At 45.2% G+C, this 21,642-nt stretch overlaps 1 protein-coding gene across 12 annotated transcripts in view; it reads right to left on the bottom strand.

Moving 5' to 3' along the window:
- syne1b (spectrin repeat containing, nuclear envelope 1b) overlaps nt 1-21,642 on the bottom strand; it is a 543,459-nt gene that overhangs the window by 265,288 nt on the left and 256,529 nt on the right. For all 12 annotated transcript variants that reach the window (XM_059986320.1, XM_059986330.1, XM_059986328.1 and 9 more), the window contains 8 exons: nt 20,903-21,058; nt 15,804-15,974; nt 10,327-10,653; nt 9,032-9,184; nt 6,764-6,931; nt 4,913-5,089; nt 1,963-2,109; nt 554-679 (listed from right to left, as the gene is read on the bottom strand). In XM_059986320.1, coding sequence (XP_059842303.1) covers nt 554-679; nt 1,963-2,109; nt 4,913-5,089; nt 6,764-6,931; nt 9,032-9,184; nt 10,327-10,653; nt 15,804-15,974; nt 20,903-21,058 — 1,425 coding nt within the window. The remainder of the gene's footprint in view (nt 1-553; nt 680-1,962; nt 2,110-4,912; nt 5,090-6,763; nt 6,932-9,031; nt 9,185-10,326; nt 10,654-15,803; nt 15,975-20,902; nt 21,059-21,642) is intronic.

Here is a 21,642-nt window from a genome sequence, read left to right as displayed (position 1 = left end):
TTCCGCGGCCGTCTGTCGTCCACTTCAGGGTTCGGTGCGTTGTGTGTTCAGAGATGCTCTTCTGCATGCTACTGTTATAAACACGTGGCTACTTGAGTTACTGCTGCCTTCCTGTCAGCTTGAATCAGTCAGGGCATCCTCTGATCTTTCACCCACAGAACAGCTACTCACTTCATGTTTTTTGTTTCTCCCCGCTAATCTCTGTAAACTCTAGAAAGTGCTGTGCATGTAAGCCCAGGAAATCAGCAGCTTCTGAGATACTCAAACCACCCCATCTGGCACCAACAATCATTCCATGGTCAAAGTCACTTAAATCAGATTCCTTCCCCATTCTGATGTTTGGTCTGAACAACGTCAGATGCTCTTGACCATGTCTGCATGCTTTTACGCACTGAGTTGCTGCCACATGATTGGCTGATTAGATACTTGCATTAATGAACAGGTGTATCTAATAAAATGGCCAATGGGTATATGATGGCAATTGGCCTATTCACCCTAAAATGGGCACTGCATTTATAATGAGCAGCTGAAGAAGAAGGACGTATGGAATTACCATTTGTTTGGTGTGTTGGATGTCTGCCGCTGCCTTCTTCACCGTGCCGTCAGACAGGTCACACATGGAGCAAAGGAGCTCCATGTATGTGCTGGCCTGCTCTTGCAGAGCCCGGTAGTGTTTCACCTGTAACAAGGTGGAGTCCAGTGTTATTAACAGTAACAACTTGTGCTCATTGGCTGTAACAAGGTGGAGTCCAATGTTATTAACAGTAACAACTTGTGCTCATTGGCTGTAATAGCATCTGCTTCTATATATTTGAGGAAATAGCCTGATTCAATTAAGAGATGAGTTATTTAGTTGAAAAAACATTAAATTACTTCTAATTGACCCAGGGTTCAGGTTTTACCTTGTGGTATCATGCTTCTACTTTCCAAATCTTTCTACTACAATCCAGGTGAATTTTGGATAAATTTTGAATAAATTAAAATTAATTTGGCCTTATATCAATACCCAACTCCTTTCCATTCATCATTGGTGGCTGGTTCTTTAGCTGCTTAGGCCAAAGTTTCAGAATTAATTCACTAGGCCTCATGCTATCTCTGTATCTTTCTCCTCCATTTATACCTCCATAGGCAGTTGTCTTCCCAAATTCAAAAGTTATGGATATACTATAATCTTTTTTGCTCAATAACACTAACAATCTCAAACTCTTTAACGGAAGTCCTCTATTCCCCAATGCCAACCAAGTAAACTTCTTAGCTTCATTTTCTTCCCTCATGGTTAGAATTGTACAGCTGTGGCCTAACCAGTTCATTATAAAATTCCTGCCATAGCTTCCTTTTTGTACTCTCTGCATCTATTTATGAAGCTGCATTAACTTACCCTTGCACTTTTCATTAGCTGTAGTTTGTATGATAAACCAAGAAGAATTATTTTTGGAGAACTAGATTATTTTAAGAGAAATATAGTTATGATCACAGGAGTAAATAGCTTTAGTCTTAACACATTAACAGCAGTGTGGTAGAAAATAGCTCCAACTCAAGAACTGTCGACACAGGATAAACCAGCTTGCTTGATCCAACTACCAGTCTAAACATTTACTCACTCAAAAAATAACCCTGGTGTGTACTACCGGCAGGAAGCAGAGGATCATACCGCATCTGAACTTCTGGCCTCCACAGTACAGGAATGGCAGTAGGTTACAGGGAGCACCAACCCCTCCAAAACACACATGTCCTAGGGCATGTATCACTGGTTCTTCATTGCTGCTAAGTCTAAATCCAGAAACAGAACCTTTACCACATATGTTCAAAGTGGCCAGCTACCACCTTACTCAGCACAATGGCTTGGGCAATATCAAGGAAACTTGGTGAATTAGACACAGCACCGCTGCACGTCCATTTCAAAGGCGAAGCAGATCCCCTCTCCCGCTTCGGGATGGCTCACTTGGCCAGTTGCATGGTTACCTGTTTGAATGATTTCTGGGGGCTGACGGCTGGGTGTGCGTGGGCCTCCAGCTCGTGCTGCACAGTGCGAAGCCAGGTCTGGCACTGCTGCAGCGTGTCCTGGTGGCTGACGTGCCGCTGAAGCTCGCGTTCCAGGCTCTGGTACAGCTGAGGAGGAAGAGGCGAAACAGACACAGAGTTAGCCACCTACAGGTGGGACTGGAGGCCCCTGCCACCCAGAGACTGAAGACGCCTGCCAACCCATTCAACAAAGCGACCACTATCAGCTGCTTTGCCTGTTGTCCACAATTCCATTCACACTTTTACAGGAAGGATGTGGAGACTTTGGAGAAGGTACCAAAGATTCACCAGGATACATATAACCAAACAACGTTCTTCCAGACCACAGTGCACACACAAAATATATATCACACACAGCATATACACCATAACACTATACTATAAATAAGCTAATTAAATATAATTCAAACTGCATGTAGAGGGCAGCGCAGGAAAACAGTAAACAGCTCGCTGCCCTAGCGATGAGACCTCGATGGTGGCAGGGTATTCATTAGTCTCACAGACTGCAGAAGAAGCTGTTACCCGGTCTGGCAATCATAGCCCTGATGTTCCTGTACCTGGGTCAAAGAGATTGTCAAAGGGATGGGTGGTGAGGATCCTCAACAAAGTGTTGGGCCTTCGTCTGCAATGCTCTGGGTAAATAGTGGGGAGGGAAACACCGAGGACCCGCTCGTAGTTTTTACTGCTCTCTGTAGGGTCTTGCAGTTCGATGCCTAGCAGTTTCCGTACCGAACAATGATGCAGCTAGATAGGACATTCTCAATATGCTCATGTAGAAACGTGTTAGAATGAGGGCATGCCTCACTCTTGTCAGAAACTGCAGACACTGCTGTGCCTTCTTGATCAGTGAGGAGGTGTTCTGTGTCCAGGTTAGATCATCCATTATGTGCACACCAAGTAACTTTGTGCTCGTCACTCTCTCCACTGCAGAGACATTGACGTGCAATGGAGGGTGGTCGACCTGTGTCCACAGTCATCTCTTTTGTCTAGTCCACGTTGAGACTCAGGTTGTTGTTCTCACGGCCAGACACGGTGCATTTTCCTCAGGAAGAGAGGGGCCTTCTCTCAGTGTCACATCACTCCATTGGTCAAACTGTGCATAGAAAGCATTCAGCCTATCAGGAAGGGAGGCACTGGTGGCGTTGGTGGACAGGGACAGGGCGGACTTGTAATCAGTTACGGTTTGTATACCTTGCTCCATGCGCTGCGCATCCCTGGAGACACAAAGGTGTCTGTAGGTTTTCCGTACGTACTCACGCTTTGCTTTCGTGATGGCGGGGAGAATGCGGGTCTTGCTGACTTTTGAGTCATCCTGTCCCCTGATATGAAGGCTGCATCCCAATCCCTAAGTGGTGTGCGAACCTCTGCAGCCAGCCACCATTTCTGGTTTGCCATGGCAGTGTAGTGACAGTAACAGCCTCAAAGCACTTTCCTACGTGGCCAATCACCGACCCCCACATATTCATCAATGATGGTAGGTAGATGGCTCCCTGAATATGCTCCAGTCCGTGATTTCAAAGCAGCCTTGCAGCGCTGAGGTAGCACCTTTTGGTGAGGTCCTGATCTCCCTGTGAACTAGTTTGACTCAAGTAACCCGTATGCAGGGATTAGCAAAATGGTCTGAGTATCCCGGGTGAGGACAGTGTAGCAGAATGATGATGTAAACCAGGTCTAATAGATTCTCTCCTCTGGCTGCGAAGTTGACATGCTGGTAGAAATTTGGTAGGACTGTTCTTCCATTGATATGGTTCAGACACAGATAGGGGTAATGAAGCAAATAGACACTAGCAAGTAGAATCGATGTCAGTGTGGGCCTGCAGGGATTGGCTTTAAGTCTCGCTTTAACACCAGTGTGCTCTCCAGGCTTCTGCATTCAAGCGCTTCAGTTCTGACAACCACCACACCACTTCCCAAAGCAGCTGTAGCAGACCGTGGCAGGGAGAGAGCCCAATCCCCACCCTAGTCTCTAACCACACAGCACCTTCCTTATTCTGTTCACTAGCAAGGTAGACTTGCAGATTTTAGTTTTCTTAATGTTTAGCAGTGTTTTTCGGTCATAGAAAAGCTGAACGGGACAAGAGATTTCACCACAACACACATGCACACACAGAATGCTGGAGGAGCTCAGCAGGTCAGGCAGCACCTATGGAAGTGAACAAACAATCGACGTTTCAGGCCAACTCCCTTCTTCAGGAAAAAAATTTCACCGTTGGTAGGAGCTGGAGTGGCTGCTGTGAATATGTGTGCCGTCATCTCGTAGAATGAAGGAGAGGCTGAATAAACATGTGAGTGTTGGAGGCGGAGGGTAGACTTGGCAGATGTTTATAGAAGTTTGAGAGGGATAGATAGGGCAACCAATCAGAATCTTTTTCCTAGCATAGAAATGTCAAATATAAGAGAGCTTGCATTTAAGAGCGAGAGAGTGTGTAAAGGCTATATGCAGGGCAGGTTTTATTTTCCACACAGAGCAATAATTGGCGGGAATGGGCTGCTACAGGCAGTGGAGGAAGCAGATTCAATAGTGGCATTTAAGAGGCTTTTAGATAGACACATGAATATGCGAGGAATTGAGGGATGTGGCTCACGTGCAGAAGGAAGAGATTTAATTAATTTTGCCTTATGTTCGGCACAGATATCATGTGCCCTAGAGCCTGTTCCTGTGCTCTGCTATTCAGGGTTGTAAGCAGAACAGAGGAAGGGCTATAACTTGTAACTTAGTCCCCCTGCTCTCCTTCCCCACACTACTCCATCCCAAAATTGTTTGCTTTGAAAAGGGAGTATTGGGGAAGAGTGATTCTGCTAGGATCAGGAAGAGTCACTGACAGGAGGCAACATTGAAGGAATGAACACAAATGAGTTGAGATGAGAGTTGGGGGAGTCCTTCTTTTACCCTCTGAGCCGTGCTACAGATGGCAGAGTAGCTGTCCCGGATCCCCTGCAGGTGACCTTGAACCTGGTGCTTGAACTTCCCCTGAAGCTCCTCAGCACAGTTGGCAATCAGGCCGTCTCCTTTGCTCTTCAGGCTTGCTAAGGCATGTTCAAAACCCGCTATCTCTTCCATGATTGGCTGTTGGGAGACAGCAAAGTGCAACACCAAGTCAACTTGCAGATACAGTGTAAAGTACGCAAAAGTAATCGCGGCTCAGCAGCAGTGAACCATTTTTACTGCCATCCCAATTCAGTTAGACTTGTGAAGTGTTTTAACTCCATTTTCCTGCCTACTTGTACTCAGTTATTGGATATCAGTGGCACTGACATGATCAATGATTAACTTCAAGATTACCCTCAAGAAAGTGGCAGTGAGCCAGCTTATTGAACCTCTGCAACCCAGACAACGTTATGTCCACTAATGTTGTTAGATAGATTATTCATGAGCTTTGATCCAGTGGTGGAGGAGAAACAGTGAAATAAGTAGATGAGCGACCCGGGGAAGGTACAGATTTTTGTGTTCCCGTATGCCTGCCCCACCCAAAAGACAGAAATTGTGCCTCTGCAATTACTGCAGTGCATCTTTAGAAAGCACACACTAAAGAAAAGTGAGGGGGGGGTGGGTATGTTGACTGTGAAGGACGTGATGCTGGGCTGCAGGATACCACTGGATTTCCTGAATTACAGTCACTCACTTTCTTTAGCACTACACTCAAACCCTGACGTGCTTCGCAGATCATACAAAGGCTTTGGAGACCCAGGAGGCAAATCACTACTCGAAACTGTGTGGATTCTGAACCCCTCTTGTAATCAGACTATTAATGCTGCTGGTCAGCAATATTCCTGATTAGCAGTGACAATGAGATAGTGAGTGTGAGCGCATCTTTGACAGACAGGGCAGTGGGCAGAGATAGTTATGGCCTGGCAGGCATAATCACATTTGCCACTTAACAGCCAAAGCCTGCAAGTTATCCAGGTCTAGTTGGAATTTCCCAGGCGTAAATCTTGGCCCAGAAACCATAACTTTGCCTAATATTCTGTTTTCAACAGATAAAACCTGTGAGGAGACACAGTTCCAGCTTGCCACCATTGTCCGAGTAACAAAGTGGCTGCAGAGCTCAGCTCCAGACTGTCACACCATTTGCTTTAATCCTCTCTAAACCCATACTTACACCTAGGTCTTCTGTATTCAGCGAGATGCAAAGAACAGAGGGGGGCACAAGTGGCTTCTCACGCCTGTGCCTAGCACAATTCTGTTACCGTTTCTCTACAGAGAGTGGTCCACACAGCCAGTTGAGTAATGGGTACAGCCAGCTCTCCCCACCAGCGAGGGCATCTACAAAGAGGCGATGTCTCGGGAAGGTGACATCCATCATTAAGCTATCCCACTGTCCGGGCTGCGTCCTCTTCTCACTGGCGCCATCAGCCAGCAGCTACAGGGCCCTGAAGACCCACGTCTCAATGTTCAGCAGCAGCTTCTTCCCCACTGCCACCAGGTTCCTGACTTGAAAAACCTCGGACTATATTTCCCTCAAGTTACACTAATGTCGTTATGTTTAGTTTTATTTATGTTGTTGTGTGAGTTAGCTATAAATTGTGTTAATTTAAGTTTATCTAATCTGTGTTTGTCATATTTGCATAATGCTAACTCACTTGGCACTTACACCTGTGTATGTATGAACATGACAATAAATTTGAACTTCCTTTTAACTAACTCACTGTGCTTGTATGGAGTGATCTGTATGAATGGCAATACAAACAAACCTTTTCTCTACATGTGCCAATGATAAACTAGTTACCAATGACCACACACCTTGTGCCTCGCCAGGTGCTGGGTGGCCATCTCCAGGTTGGTGCTCTGGGTGGTGTCGTGGGCCACCAGCCTGGTGGAGATCTGTAGCAGCCACTTTTCTACCTCCTGCAGGTTGCTGTGATAATCCTCATGCTCCCTCAGTTTCTCTTCCAGATTCTGCATGCAGGCCTTTGGTGGAGAGAGACGGAAAAGCATAACATTGCCCACCGCATCTTGAACAGTGGGTGAGGAATATTAAATTCTATAAATACAAGGGATTCTGCAGATGCTGGAGATCTAGGATAACATGCACAAAATGCTGGAGGAACTCGGCAGGTCGGGCAGCATCTATGGAGAGGTATAAAGAGTTGATGGTTCATGCCGAGATACTTTAAATTCTAAACTTAGTGTCTGGACACTGTAGACAAGCATGTCTTGAATAGATGCTAATACAACTATATATGGAACTGGGTCACCTCAGAGTGCACTGAATAGGGCGACGGAATCTTACAGAGATCCAATCAGTTCCTGTACAGCTCTCGATGCGTTAATGAAGAGACTGAAAGAGGTCAAGCATTGAGGCCTGGAGCTTTTCCCCAGCTCTGTGACCATTATTACTGACCATAGGATCTTCATCCTCACAGAGGGGTCCTGGGTTCTTCATCTTGACTGCCAGAGCCAACCACTTGTTCTGGGCATCTAACCCTGGCACCTATGCTGGGTCAGGATAGGAATTATGAGAGCTAAGTGCCCCGAAGTAGAGGCAATGCTCCAGAGTCAGGGTGAGAACACCTCTGACAGAGGATTAGTTATCCTGAGCAGCAGATCCAGCTCCAGAGGCCTTCTCTCCAAGGAACAGCACTGTGTCCCATACACTGACCAAGGAATTCTTACTTTAAGCCTGTGATTCTTAACTTATAATTTTGAATTCATGCTCACCCTGTCCTGGGCTCCTCACCCTGACTCCAGGTTAATCAATCTGATCCCAGAGTCCCTTCCTATCAGCCTATAAAGCACAGCCAATGCTCAAGAGCCCAATACCTGGAGTACAGAACCATGGCCATTACCCTGACTCCATGGTGATCAACCCAAGACTGGAGCAATCCCCAACCCTCTGAGTCTGGCACTCCTACCCTGATACTGAAGCTTCCTCTGCACCTTGGGGCACCTCGCTCAAGTCAAGACGAGTTTATTGTCACATGCAACAGGTGTGGTAAGGTACAGGGGTGGCAAGGTAGTGCAGCAGTTAGCATAACGTTACTACAGCACCAGCGACCCAGATTCAATTCCCAGCACTATCTGTAAGGAGTTTGTACTTTCTCCCCATGACCACATGGGTTCCTGCCAGGAGCCCTGGTTTCCTCCCACATTCCAAAGATATATGGGTTGGCAGGTTAATTGGTCACATGGATGTGTTTGGGTGGTCTGGGGCTCGTTGGGCTGTTCGGGCCTGTAGCCATGCTGTAACTCAAAATGAGTGAATCACAGACATGTAGGTTCAGGCAACGCACAGACTATCAATTATACAAGATATTGAAGAAGGGAGGGGGATAAACATGCAATACAAAACATTATTGCCAAAACAAAATCAGAGACAAGTCCAAAAATGTGATGGTAGTGGATGGGGTGGTTCTGTGGTGTTCCATTGCTGAGGAAGGATTAGGGTCACTCAGGTCTGCAGAAGAACTGCACGGTTGAAGGAAGGTGGTGTTTCCTGAACCTCCATTGTGTGGAGCTTCAGGCTTCTACACCTCTTGCTCGCTGGAAGCCCTTGGAATTCGTACCCCTGTCTGTGAGTCATCTCTCTAGTCCACAGGTCCTGACCATGACCTTGGGCAATGTACAGACCCTGAGGCTTCTGAGTGGTCCTGAAACTGGGTCCTCAACCTTGGCCCTCATACCTCATGTCCCCTACACTGACTATAAGACAGTAAAGACCCCTTAGCGTGGCACTTTGACAGGACTCTCATTATTACCCTGGGACTGTACTAAGATCCTGGAATCTTCACTCCTAACCCCAAAGACCCTGAGGTGCATGGCTGTGCTCCGGAGTCTCACTCTGATCACATGTCTGTCACACCTAGCCTCACCTTAGGTTCAATGCTACTCTCATTCTCAATGTGATGCACTTACCCCAACCCCAGGTTCTTCAGAACAGACTCTGCTGCCTCTTACCCTGTTCCTGGAGCTCACACCTGACCCTCGGTCTCTCATCGTGAGCCCAGACCCTGACCCTAACCGTGGAACCATCTTCCCAACCCTGACACCTTCACCGGTTGGTTCACTTACAGTCACCGTGGAGCACAGCTCCTGATAGTTGGATAGCAGCTTCTTCAGGTTGTCACTGACGATGGGGTCGTGAATCAGCTCAAAGACTGCCTCGCCTTTCTCGATCACCAACTTTATGCCCGGCTCATGGGACACGATCGTCTGCTGGATGGCCTGAAGCAGGGAAAAGAGGGTAACTCAGAGCACAACATGGCCACAGTCTTGTCCTGAAATTAAGTATTATTAGAAGAAAACAATTGTCTTAACTATCGAGTAAACTGTGTCAGAACGATATTTTCAGAGAAGTTGATTACCATAAAGAGCACTAGGTTTTATTTCTTCCATCTGATTTCCACTGTAGCAGGTTCAGATTGAGGGGATTCAATTTTCTCGGGACATTTTGGAAATATGTTCGAACCTGGCCACTCTTGAAGCTCCCTCACAACACCTCCGGTGGCCATAGCCTCAGTAGACCTGGTTCTGAAACAGCAGTGAGGTCATGCTGCTCGGTGCAGTGCCCTGACTGAGAAGCTGAGAGTTTGTAAGTGATCAGCAGCTTCTCTTTAGGGCACACAGCTCTAAACGTTCCCAGGCCTACACAAAAGTCTGTGAAATTCAAGGCGACAGACAGCTGTGGGGGCCAGGTGACTGGGTGTACTTCAAGCAGAGATTGATCGGTTCTTGATTGGTAATGGGGGTTAACGGTTACAGGGAGAAGACGGGAGAATGGGACTGGGAAATAAAATCATCCGTGATTGAACGACGGAGCAGATCTGAAGGACTGACTAGCCCGATTCTCCTCCTTTATCTTATGTTCTTCTGGCCTGTCTGTCCTTTAGTTCACCAGCAAGAGACAGGAAACCATAATCCAATTCCAGACATCCCACAGTAGGAAGGATATCACAATAGGGATGAGCAGCCTCAGTTACACAGGCATGCTGGAGACACTAGGTGTTGGTCTGAGGGGTTAAGCAGGAAGTTCATTGGGATATTCATAATTATGAGGGTTTTAATAGGGCAGCTCAGGAAAACTATTCCTATTGCTCTAATGGAACATCCTTAGTCTAACTGAGTGGTGGTGTGGATCAGAAATCTGAATGGACTGGACTGTATCTGTGATCCACTAGCCAAAGCACTTCACCAGAGGATATAGTCTTAACAGAATTAATTACCTTTTTATAATAATCAGTCAAAAATACTTCAACGTCAGAAAGTCCCAAAGCATTTACACATAAATCTCTTCCAATTTACGAAGTGGAATTCTGGGAAAGGAAACTGGTTTTTATTACTTACCCAGTTTGCTCAACTTTCCTTACCTTATATTTAGCCAGCTGGGCTTTCTTCTCATACAGTTCCACTTTCGGTTCCACCGGGATCTGTAAGATCGCCCGATACTCTGCCAGCCACTTGGTTTGGCTCTGGTACTTGTCTAGGAACTCCTTCGTGAGGGACAGACATTTCTCAAGGTTTCCACGTTCTCTCCTGATGGAGCAGGTTAGTTCATTTAGTTGGCTAATGTGGCCATCCATCGCCTGGCGGAGGCTCTGAGCTCCCGCAGCATCCAGGCACGCGATGGCTTTCTCACTCTTCTCCAGAATCATCTTGAGCAGAGTGTTCCCCGTGTCAATGTCACTATGCAGAGTCTGGAAAAGAAAGAATGCCTCTGAAAAGCAAAGTCAATACAAGAGGCCAACAATGCCTACAGTAAAAGACCACATACACTTCTGGGATATACCACTTCAAGGGGGTTCAACTGTTCTTTTAAACTCATCATTATGCTTTGGCTCAAGTTAACACTAACTAATTAGTTTCACAACAAGAGCCACAGAGCACTACAACATAGAAAGATGCCCTTTGGCCCATCAAGTGCCTGCCATTCTAGTTTTGTACCTAGTCCCATCTACCTTGATCCTGATCATGGCCCTTCGTACCCCTCTCATCCATGTACCTACCCAAATTTCTCATGAATGGTACAATTGAGCCTACATCTACCACTTCTGTTGGCAGCACATTCCATCCTCTGAGTGAAGTAGTTCCCCCTCAGATTCCCTTCAAACCTTTCACCCTAAACCAACAACCTCTAGTTCTGGCCTCACCCAACCTGAGGGGGAAAAGCCTGCATGCAGTCACCCTATTTCCATCTCTCTTAATTTTGTATACATTTGTAAGATCTCTCCTCATTCTTGTCAGGAAATGCAGAAGGGGCTTGACCCAAACATAGAGCAGAGGAGAAGATTTAAGTGGTAAACGATAACTTCAATAATAATCTGCAAAATAACAAGCCATGAGGGGTCACAGACGAAGAGCCAGAGAAAATTCAGAGTCCGTCGTGCCAGAGAGGAGTGAGGAGCAATGTCCCCTCTAATTTGTAATGAGCAGAATGCACAAAAATCTTGTGCTGTGCAATTGTTTGACCAGTGACAACAACATGTGCACGCTGAATAATTTCTTCAATAAAAACAGTATAAGTAAGCCCGTTCTAAAATTTGCAGACAAATCATCACAAACTCCACGCTGTCAAAACTGTCCGATCAGAAATCGGGAAAGGAAGTGTGATTGTGTAGGATCGTGAAATATACTTAACGTGCCAAAGAGGTAGAGGTTAACGACCTTCTGTGTGAAGTTTAAATTCCTTTCTGTGCTAGCAGCAAAAGATGTGTGCACACGCACACTTTAGAGGGACCATTACTGAAGAGTGGGCCCACTCAGAGTGCCTTTGAGCGCAGAGTACATGGTGGTACATGGCACGAATGTACAGTTGTCGAATGCATCGGCCAGAGCAAGCTCGTGCTGTAGGACATGGCAGATTTGGTCTTTGAGGTCCCAGATGATCAGGGCAATGATCTGGTAGGATAGAATGATGGGCCGAGGGTTCAGCTCCATTTAAGTTGAATCGAACAGTTGTGACAAGGGATCTGCCTTAGCGTTCTTAGAGCTGACTCAGTAGGAGATGGTGAAGCTGAATCGCTCAAAGGGAGAGCCCAGAGAGCCTGAAGTGGGTTGAGTTGGTGGGTCTGTTGAAAGGATATGAGGATCTCGGTCGTCATATCCATTTCAGTCTGGATCAGGAAGGGCTCAGTCTTTCCCATCAGCCAATATCTCCATTTTCCCAGGGCCATTTGATGGCAAGTAGCTCCCTGCCTCCTACTCCATAACAATGTTTTGTAGAGTTGAACCTGCACGAAAAGGCAAAAGGGTGTGTCTTCACGAGTCTTCACGAGGAAAGGATGGCCCCGGTGTCCACCTCTAGCACAAAATGTCCGGAGGCGTTCGGATAGTGGAGAATGGGAGCAGCAATGAAGCACCTCCGAGCTCCCCAAAAAAGTGGTCTGGAAGAAGATGGCGCCAGCGAACAACACAACTAAGGGCAACATCCTCAAGACGGGTCAAGAAGCAGCCCCTCTCACTTCTTTTATGTCTTTTTCTTATTTCAGATGTGGTTCTGCCTTCGTTGGAGTCCCTTATCTACATTCTGGTGGTGTGTTTTTGGGCCAGCGCTCTGCTGTCTCCAAGAGGGTTCCATGATGCTGTGGGCAAAGTGTGTGGCCTGGAGTCAGGGTGTGGGCCCCCGATTGACTCTGTCTCTCGCCGTTCTTGCTGATTAAAGCACCGTGGAAGATTGAAATCATCAAGGCGGGAGCGGGTGCAAGTGAGTTTTCAGTGTTGTCTATCAGCATCTCGCTCACTGCTCCCAAGGGAAGGCCTTTGTGTTCAAACAATCCCTCTCTCTCTCCCTGTTAATGCTGTCGGAGGAGGGCGCTGGAGCAAGGTTTAATTGACGAGGTTTGTAGATTGGACTCTAATTCAAGTCCTATTTTCTGTTTGCTCCTTTTCCTGTTGCTGCTTTGGGGTGAGTTTTGACTCGGGGCAGCCGGCAGATAACCAACACAGAGCTGAGCTCTGAAATATGCCTTTTGATCCTGTGCTTTATATTCTGTGTTTTTGCTTGCTTTATTGCCGTTTGCGCGATTTGGGGGGGGGGGTGGAGTTGGACAGGTTGGTTCCATGGTTCTTCTTTGTTTGGTGACTGTCTGTGGGGAAGACAAATCTCGGGGTTGTTCACTGCACACGTACTGTGAGGGGAACGTGACAACCCCACACTACAGAAACCGTCGTACGTACTGTGATAATACTTCGACTCCGTGGAGGCAGGTGACTTGCAGAAGGAGGTGAGGGGAGCAGCAATTGGGCTGTAGTTCCTGTTGAAACAGTGGTAGAAGCTGGAGAAGCCCAAGAAGCACTGCAGCTGTTTGAGGGATCACGGTCGGGGCCATTCAACAACAGCGTGCATGTGTCCATGACTGTGCCTTGGGATGAAAGGATGCAACCCAGGCAAGAAATGACTGGAGTTTGGAACTGGAACCTCTATAACTTGGAGTAGCGTTAGTTTCCAAGGAGAGGCTGAAGGACTGAATGGATGCAACAGATATGGTCTTGCAGGCCCTTGGAGATGAGAATGTCATCGAGGCAGAGAAACTCATACCCATGTAGCATGTCTCAGATGATCTCATTAATGAAGACTTGGGAAACAGCTGGACTGGTGGAGAGTCCAAAGAGCATCACCAAGTATTCATAGCGGACAATGGGGATTTTATGAATGCTGTCTTCCACACTGCTCCCGGTGGACGCTGATCATCTTGTATGTGCTCCGTAGATCCAGTTTGGTGAAGATCTGGGCCCCACAGAATGCTTCCAATGTGCTATCCATCGAAGGGAGAGGGTTGCTGTTCTTAATGGTGATTTTGTTGAGTCCACGGTGGTTGATGCGGAGACAGAGACCCCGTCTTTTATTTTGACAAAGAAGAATCCTGCGCCGGCTGGGGACTGGGATGGCCAAATGAAACCGTACTATACAATTCTGTGACATAGTCATTTCTGGCTTGGGTGGCAGGAGGGGGGAAGGAGAACAGACCACCTCAGGTAGGGGTGGTGCCCAGGAGGAGGTTGATTGCGCAGTCACGGGGTCTGTGAGGTGGCAGCTTTCTGGACGTCCTCTCACTGAAGGCAAAGTCTACGTTGTGGTATTCCTGTGGGAGTTTGCTGCGGTTGAGGGATTCCTCCGTCTCTGCGGATTTACGGGGTGAAGTCAACGGAGATTGAAGGCAGGTGGTGCGGCAGATGAGTCCCCGACTCAGCGGTGAACTGGATGGCCAGGCAAAGTGAGGGTCGTGAGTAGAGAGCCAGGGGTAACCCAAGACAAGAGGGGCGCTGGCTGCGTCGATCAGGAGGAATTGGATGGACTTGCAGTGCTCTCTGATGCTCTCGTGCACAGGCCATGAACATGCTTTGACCATCCCAGACCACACAGACGAATTCCTTCAGGTAAGCAAGCTCTGCTAGATCAATCAATGGTTCACACATCCTGTCAGGAAATGTAATGGACACTTGACCTGTTAGCTGTCTGGAGATTGGGATGTGCCTGCTTGTACAGGCCTGACAATGATCTTACACTCCAAGGAATAGAATCATAACCTGTTCAACCTTTCTCTGTAACTCAGGTGCTCAGGTCCAAGCAACACCAGTGTAAATTTTCTCTGAACTCTTGCAAACTTATTAATATCTTTCCTGTAGGTAAGTGATGAGAACTACACGTAATCTAAATTTGGCCTCACCAACTACTAGTGATTGTGTAGAGTAGAAAGGGCCACATGAACCCCACTTAGTCCACATATCTTCCCAAAACCATTAAGGTTTCCATCACAGAGTAAAGGCTATATTCATGTCGTAACGGGAACCCCGTTTCTTCCCATTGTCTTGCTCCAGTCTCCAAACTGATGTAATTATGCTGATCTGCCTTAGTACAGAATTAATTCATTGCCAATAATACAGCCCCAAGTCTCCCTGCCTATTTGCTTGGAAAGGGTGCCACACCAATCAGGGACTGGGCTTTGGCAAGGTAAGTTTTGCTGCAAATGATTCTTCAAGTATGAAGGTAGGTTACATACTTGGGTGCACTGGTTGGGATCCGGGGGATTAGAGCTGCAATGGAGATTAGTTAGGACCTAGGCAATAAGAGGGTGACAATATGGAGGGCTAGACACCAACTCTTTGTGGAGATGGAATGGAGAATTTAGGATTGGGGAATCAGCACTCATAGGAGATGGGGTGTTTGAGGGATTGGAGCTGTGGTTCATTGAGGAGTTGGGGCCAAACATATGGGGGGGGGGGTACTAGGGCAGTTAGAGAATTGACTGTTAGAGTTCAGAATGAGTGGATGGGTGTGGAGATGTTAGTAGCTGATGGACAGATATTATAGTTGATCCCAAGCCTTTTGGATCCAAGTTTGATGCAGGGCCTTTAAAAGACAATGGCAACCGGGGTTGGGGGGAGGGTGGAGGGCAAAGGGTGCTTTTGGCAAAACATGGGCTCATGTTGCACAGGAAATTATATTATGATGATGCATATCCAATAAGGAATTGGGATCAAGTGTAAGAGGCACTGACATCAGGAATACCCAGTTGAATTCCAGGGAAATGCAAAATGACCAGATAATTGTTTCTGTATTTCACTCCAGGAAAAGTGAAGAAATAAACCAGACTGTGAGATCTGTTTTATGCAACAAAAAGATAGATAGTATAAATGATGTGCACAATGATCACATAGGTTCCCATGGAATTTCCTTTCACTGGAAAGCAGGGCAGGTTTCCCCCGCCTTTGGGTATACTTTTTTAACATGCGTTTGCTTAGTAGGCAGCCACACTCTACAACAGTGATAAGTAACATCACCTTGTATGCAGACCTCCAAGGGGGTTTACACCCACCTCATGCCTCCTGTCCAACTTCAAGATCTTACCTCAAACTTTTTAATCTTGCTTTCCATGGCAACTTTGTCCACTATGTTCAAAGGTATGGCCAGATTTTTAAAGTTCTTCTGTGTAGCCCTGAGCCAGTCAGTGTAGGTGCTCAGTGCTGAATCAGCTTCTTCCAAGGCCCGCAATTCTTCCCTCAGTAGCTTGGTCTGGTCCTATGAGAAGAAGCAAGTCCATCAGAGTAAAAGATAACATCAGAGCAGGGACAGTACATAGTCAACCTGCTTATGCTAGTTTCTATTATTACACCCTGGATCCTGGGGCTTGTCTAAGTCCCACAGCCCACAGAACTAGTGACACATAGCTGCATCGTCTACGGAAGCTGGAAGTTGTGGAAATTATCAGGCAATTGGACAGCTTCTATACACTTGGTGAATTCACCCATATCTGCCAGAAACTGTAAAAATGATTTCATGCCAAAATAAAGCACTCAAATTCTGTGAATGAGTTTTAAAGGGATTTGCATATCCCCAATCTTGGAGCCCAATGTTCCTCACTCTCCAGCACTTGATCCTCAGACTTAGATCCTCCTTCTGCTTGATTTGATTCCTGAGATTTGGTCCATCCAGATTTGGATTCCCCTAACACTTGCTCACCTAGTTTTGCATCTTCCACTCCCATCTATTAATTTGATTTCTCCACACATGGATACCCACAGATTCCGAGTCCTGTTAACTTTGGTAGTTAACATTTAGATCTCCCCAAATTTTAAATGTCTCCCGACTTGGCCAATTTCCAGCCTTGACTTGATGGCTTTAAAGAGCAGAGACTCTGAAATTTTCCCATTGGGAGGCAGGGAAAACCGACAGCAAAATAATCTCTTGAGCTGCTATCACTTCTCTTGTGTGCAGAACTCATAAACAAGATTGAACCAAAGAATTCTCCAGTACAGAAACATAGCATTTAGCCTATGAGTTATATGAATCACCCAGCCTGACACCCCTCTTGTAATCTACCTTCACACCTTTAATATCCAAACACCTCATCTCAGGACATTGCTTATTCCTCATACCCTTTACTATTCAACACAGTCCAATGATACTCTCTTATTCACTCCTCATTACCATTCTATCTAATCCCTGTTCCTTGCTTTCATGCTCCTTCACATTGTACACTCTTCTTACTCAAATTATTATACAGTTCAGTTTTTAAAGAGTTATGGACTCCACTGCATTAACTTTGTGACAAGAATTACATTTTCTAACTATTTTTGGTTTAAAATGAACCTTCATCTTCCATTTCCTCCAATTTTTATTACTGTCTGCTCTACAATGTCCTCTGATAACCATCTCATCATCCTGTGGAAACTTTATTTTTCCACATACGAAGTTGTGTTGAAGAACTCGAACCGCTGACATGTGCTTGCTCTGCACGTGTCAAATCCCCAGCCCCTCAAATCTTCAACTCTTTCTCCATAAATGTAATCCCTGCATCTCTACAGCCACTCAGCAAACCTTGTCCATAGTATGACTAGCATTGATAGCCTGTCTCTCAAAAGAATGTTCAAAAGGGATGTTCAAAAACATCTAGAATTGGGCAATGTTTAGCACAAATAGAAGAAAAATTAACTAATTGAAAAATTTTCTCCCATTTCTCTGTAGGTAAAGAAAGTTGAAGTTCCTTCTCCCGTTCATTTTTAATTTTATCGGATATATGTCTGTATATTCATAATCATATCATAAATGATTGCTATTAAACCTTTTTGATAAGGGTCTAAGCCTAAAATTTCTTCCATGATATCGGTTGGATATGAAATCGGAAATGTAGGTAACATCATATTTTTAAAAATCTCTGATCTGTAAATATTTAAAAACATGGGATCTGGGCAAATTATATTTATTAGACAACCGTTCAAAAGACATGAAACAGTTATCCAAAAATAAATCACAAAAACATATTATACCCTTCGTTTTCCAAACCAAAAAGGCTTGATCCATGACAGAGGGTTGAAAGAAAAAATTAGATATAATAAGTCTTGATTAAATAAATTTATTCAAGCCAAAAAATTTATGAACCTGAAACTATATTCAAGATGTATGTTTAATTATTGGATTAACTATTTGTTTATTCAATTTAGAAAAAACCAAGGGAAGCGAGGTCCCTAAGATGGAAGTCAATGAAAATCCTTGTGCAGAAATACATTCAAGATTAACCCATTGTGGACTGACATTAATATCCACATCTTGTGTCTAAAATATTAAATATCAAATATTAATTGCCCAATAATAAAATCTTAAATTCCGCAGTGCCAGGCCATCATTCTTTTTGGATTTCTGCAAGTATTTTTTTACTTAACCTAGGATTTTTATTCTGCCATATATATGACGAAATTTTAGAATCAATAGTATCAAAAAAGGATTTAGGAATAAAGATCAGAAGTGGTACCTTTGATCCCTCAGTTAAATTTGAAGAAACTTGGAGGCCTTTCATTCAATACTTTCACAAAATGTAATTTGACCTTTTCCGATTCCTTTATATCATACATTAATTTGAGTAGATGAGTAGAGTTGATGACACTAATGATTTTTTTTTTGATGTAATAGAATAGCCCAGCTTTGTTAGTTTAGCTTTAGTTGTGTTTAGTTTAGTTTATCTTGTTTTTGATTTTTCAATTTGGGTTTTTTTCCATCTTTTTTTTGTAGCTTGTTTATATCAAGGGTTTGGGAGATCTATTATATTGGTGTTACCTATAGTTTTTACTCATGTGTTAATTGCCAACAATGTAATCTCACTTCCTTTGTACTATTATGACTGTTATGTATCTATTTTTGAAAAATTCAATAAAAAGGTTGAAAAAGAAAGAAAGAGTTGGGCAATGTAGAATTACTCTCAATATACACATGACTGTGTGGCTGGGCATAGCTCAAATACCATCTATAAATTTGCTGACGATACAACCATTGTTGGTAGAATCTCAGGTGGTGACAAGAGGGTGTACAGCAGTGAGATATGCCGACTAGTGGAGTGGTGCTGCAGCAACAACTTGGCACTCAACGTCAGTAAGATGAAGGAGCTGCTTGTGGACTTCAGGAAGGGTAAGACGAAGGAACACATACCAATACTCATAGAGGGATCAGAAGTGGAGAGGGTGAGCAGCTTCAAGTTCCTGGGTGTCAAGATAACCTGGTCCCAACATATCGATGTACAGTAGTTATAAAGAAGGCAAGACAGCAGCTATATTTCATGAGGAGTTTGAAGAGATTTGGTATGACAACAAAAACACCCAAAAACTTCTACAGATGTACTATGGAGAGCATTCTGACAGGCTGCATCACCGTTTGGTATGGAGGGGGAGGGGGCTGCTGCACAGGAAAAAAAGAAGCTGCAGAGGGTTGTAAATTTAGTCTGCTCCATCTTGGGTACTAGCCTACAAAGTACCCAGGACATCCTCAAGCGAGTGGTGTCTCAGAAAGGCAGCGTCCATTATTAAGGACCCCCAGCACCCAGGACATGCCCTTTTCTCACTGTTACCATCTGGTAGGAGGTACAGAAGCCTGAAGGCACGGACTCAGCGATTCAGGAACAGCTTCTTCCCCTCTGCCATCCAATTCCTAAATAGACATTGAATCCTTGAACATGAACTCACTTTTTTAAAATATACAGTATTTCTGTTTTTTTGCACATTTTTTAATCTATTCAACATAAGTACACTGTAATCGATTTATTTATTTATCTATTTTCTCTTCTATATTATGTATTGCATTGAACCGCTGCTGCTAAGTTAACCAATTTCACGTCACATGCCGGTGATAATAAACCTGATTCTGATTCTGAATTCTGACGCAGCTTGCAGCGAACACTCCGGAGCTGATTATCTGTTATTTGTGAAGTGGGGTGCCGTGTACAATCATAATCAATTGAAAATGGACGTGGGAGTACGGAGGAACATCAGGAAATCTCCAGGAAGACCTTCTTCGTTGTTGTTGCTGCTGTGAGGTCTGGGACTCTGCTGGGAAGAACAGGCTCCCAGTCCTCAGGATCACGTTGCCGATGGCCGTTGGCGGGGCGTCTTAATACGCTCGGCAGAGGATGGTGCTCGGAGAAGCTGTGCCGAAGGGGATGGTCGTCGGCTAGGAGGTTCAACGGACTCAGAGTCCGCTGCAGTCAGGTCGCTTTCACTGTAAGGCTGGGTTCGACGGAGCTTTCGTTGTGTGCTGCCTCTGCGAGGCTGAGTCGGGCAGCGCCGCGGAAGTCCATAGCGGGGGTATTCCCTTCTGCTGCTGGCGTGGGATGGCGAGTCTGTTGGGACCCTGGGGACTTGTGGAAACTGTGTGGTGATTTCTTTTGAACTTATAGTCCTTTAACATCTTTGAACTATTTTTACTGTGCCCATGGTTTGTTTTTTTTAATCAATTATGCTATTGTTTGCACTGTTGTACCTATGTGGTTTTGTGCAGGTCTTGTAGCTTTAGTTTTTGGTCATGTTTTGACTGGTGGATTTGGAGCTCCTTTCCGGGGAACGCGCTAAGATGGTAGTGCGATATTAATACACAGCAGCCTCTCCGGACTCTGGTTTGAGGATTGCCAAACGTTATGTGGATTTTCTGGTGTAGTCTGTTTTGTCATGTGCTTTTGTGATATCATTCTGGAGGAACGTTGTCTCATTTTTTAACTGCATTGCATTTGTGGTTTCTAAATGACAATAAACAGAACCTGAATCTGAATAGTAACACTGAGTACTTCTAAAGGTGCTGAGGGCAATATCAACTTGTTAAAAGAAACAAAAAAGCATGCTGGCACAGTCGTTTTTACCACTGTTCAGAGCTCCAGTGACAGGGGTTCGATTCCATCCTCAGGCGCTGACAGTGTGGAATTCTCTGTGACAGGACGGGTTTCTTCTGGGTACTATAGGTTCATCTTACATGATGGTGGGTTACTTGTCAACTGTGAATTATGCTTCAGAATTGAGTAATGGCAAAATGAACAAAGGGGAGTTGAGGTGCGACGTCAGAAAGAATAAGTGACAGATGAACACGACACAAAGGCAAACAGACTAATTTAATTGCTCCCCAAGAGCTTGCATGGACCTGATGAGCCAAATGGCCTGCTGTGTTGATGGACTGCTGCCATGTTAGCTACTTACCACCACGTGCAGCAGAATGCCCTGGAATCTGGTGGCCAGCTGAGTGGCTTGACTTCCCACACTGCTGTTAATGTGACTCTCCTCCAGCACCTGGTGAGCAAGCAGTCCAACCCTTTCCACTTCATCCTTCCGCGTTAGGATCTCATCATTCCATCTCTAATGACACAGAAGAAAAAGAAATGAATAGTCCAAACTTTATAATATTAACATAAAACCACTAATACAGGCAAATAAAGAAAGGATACAAAATAATACAAATGGGGAACCTCCATGTTCTCAAGTATAAAACTACAGCACTTTCTGATTTATATACAGATTATCACTTAGCCAGAGCTTGCCTTCTACTAAAGTTTTATTGAAAAGTTGGCAGAAAATATATGGGAACACTCATTAAATGGATTTAAAACGTGATCTTATTCATGGTTGCTGGAGCAGCAGAGACAATCTGATTGGAAGATAATTATCAACAGGAGATGGATATGTGTGTGTGTGTGTGTGTGTGTGTGTGTGTGTGTGTGTGTGTTTGTGTGGAAGAGGGGTTGAGAGTGTGAATAGCAGGAGAGGGGAGAGATGAGGTAGAGGGAGGTGAGAGAGGAAGAGAAAGAGGGGGAGGGATAGGGAAGGGGAGAGGGAGAAGGGGAGGGGAGAGGGAGAGGGGGAGGGGAGAGGGAGAAGGGAAGGGGAGAGGGAGAGGGGGAGGGGAGAGGGAGAAGGGAAGGGGAGAGGGAGAAGGGAAGGGG

This window comes from Hypanus sabinus, chromosome 12 (genome assembly GCF_030144855.1).
Source record: "Hypanus sabinus isolate sHypSab1 chromosome 12, sHypSab1.hap1, whole genome shotgun sequence".
Lineage (NCBI taxonomy): Eukaryota > Metazoa > Chordata > Chondrichthyes > Myliobatiformes > Dasyatidae > Hypanus > Hypanus sabinus.
This window is presented reverse-complemented; position numbering and strand designations above follow the sequence as displayed.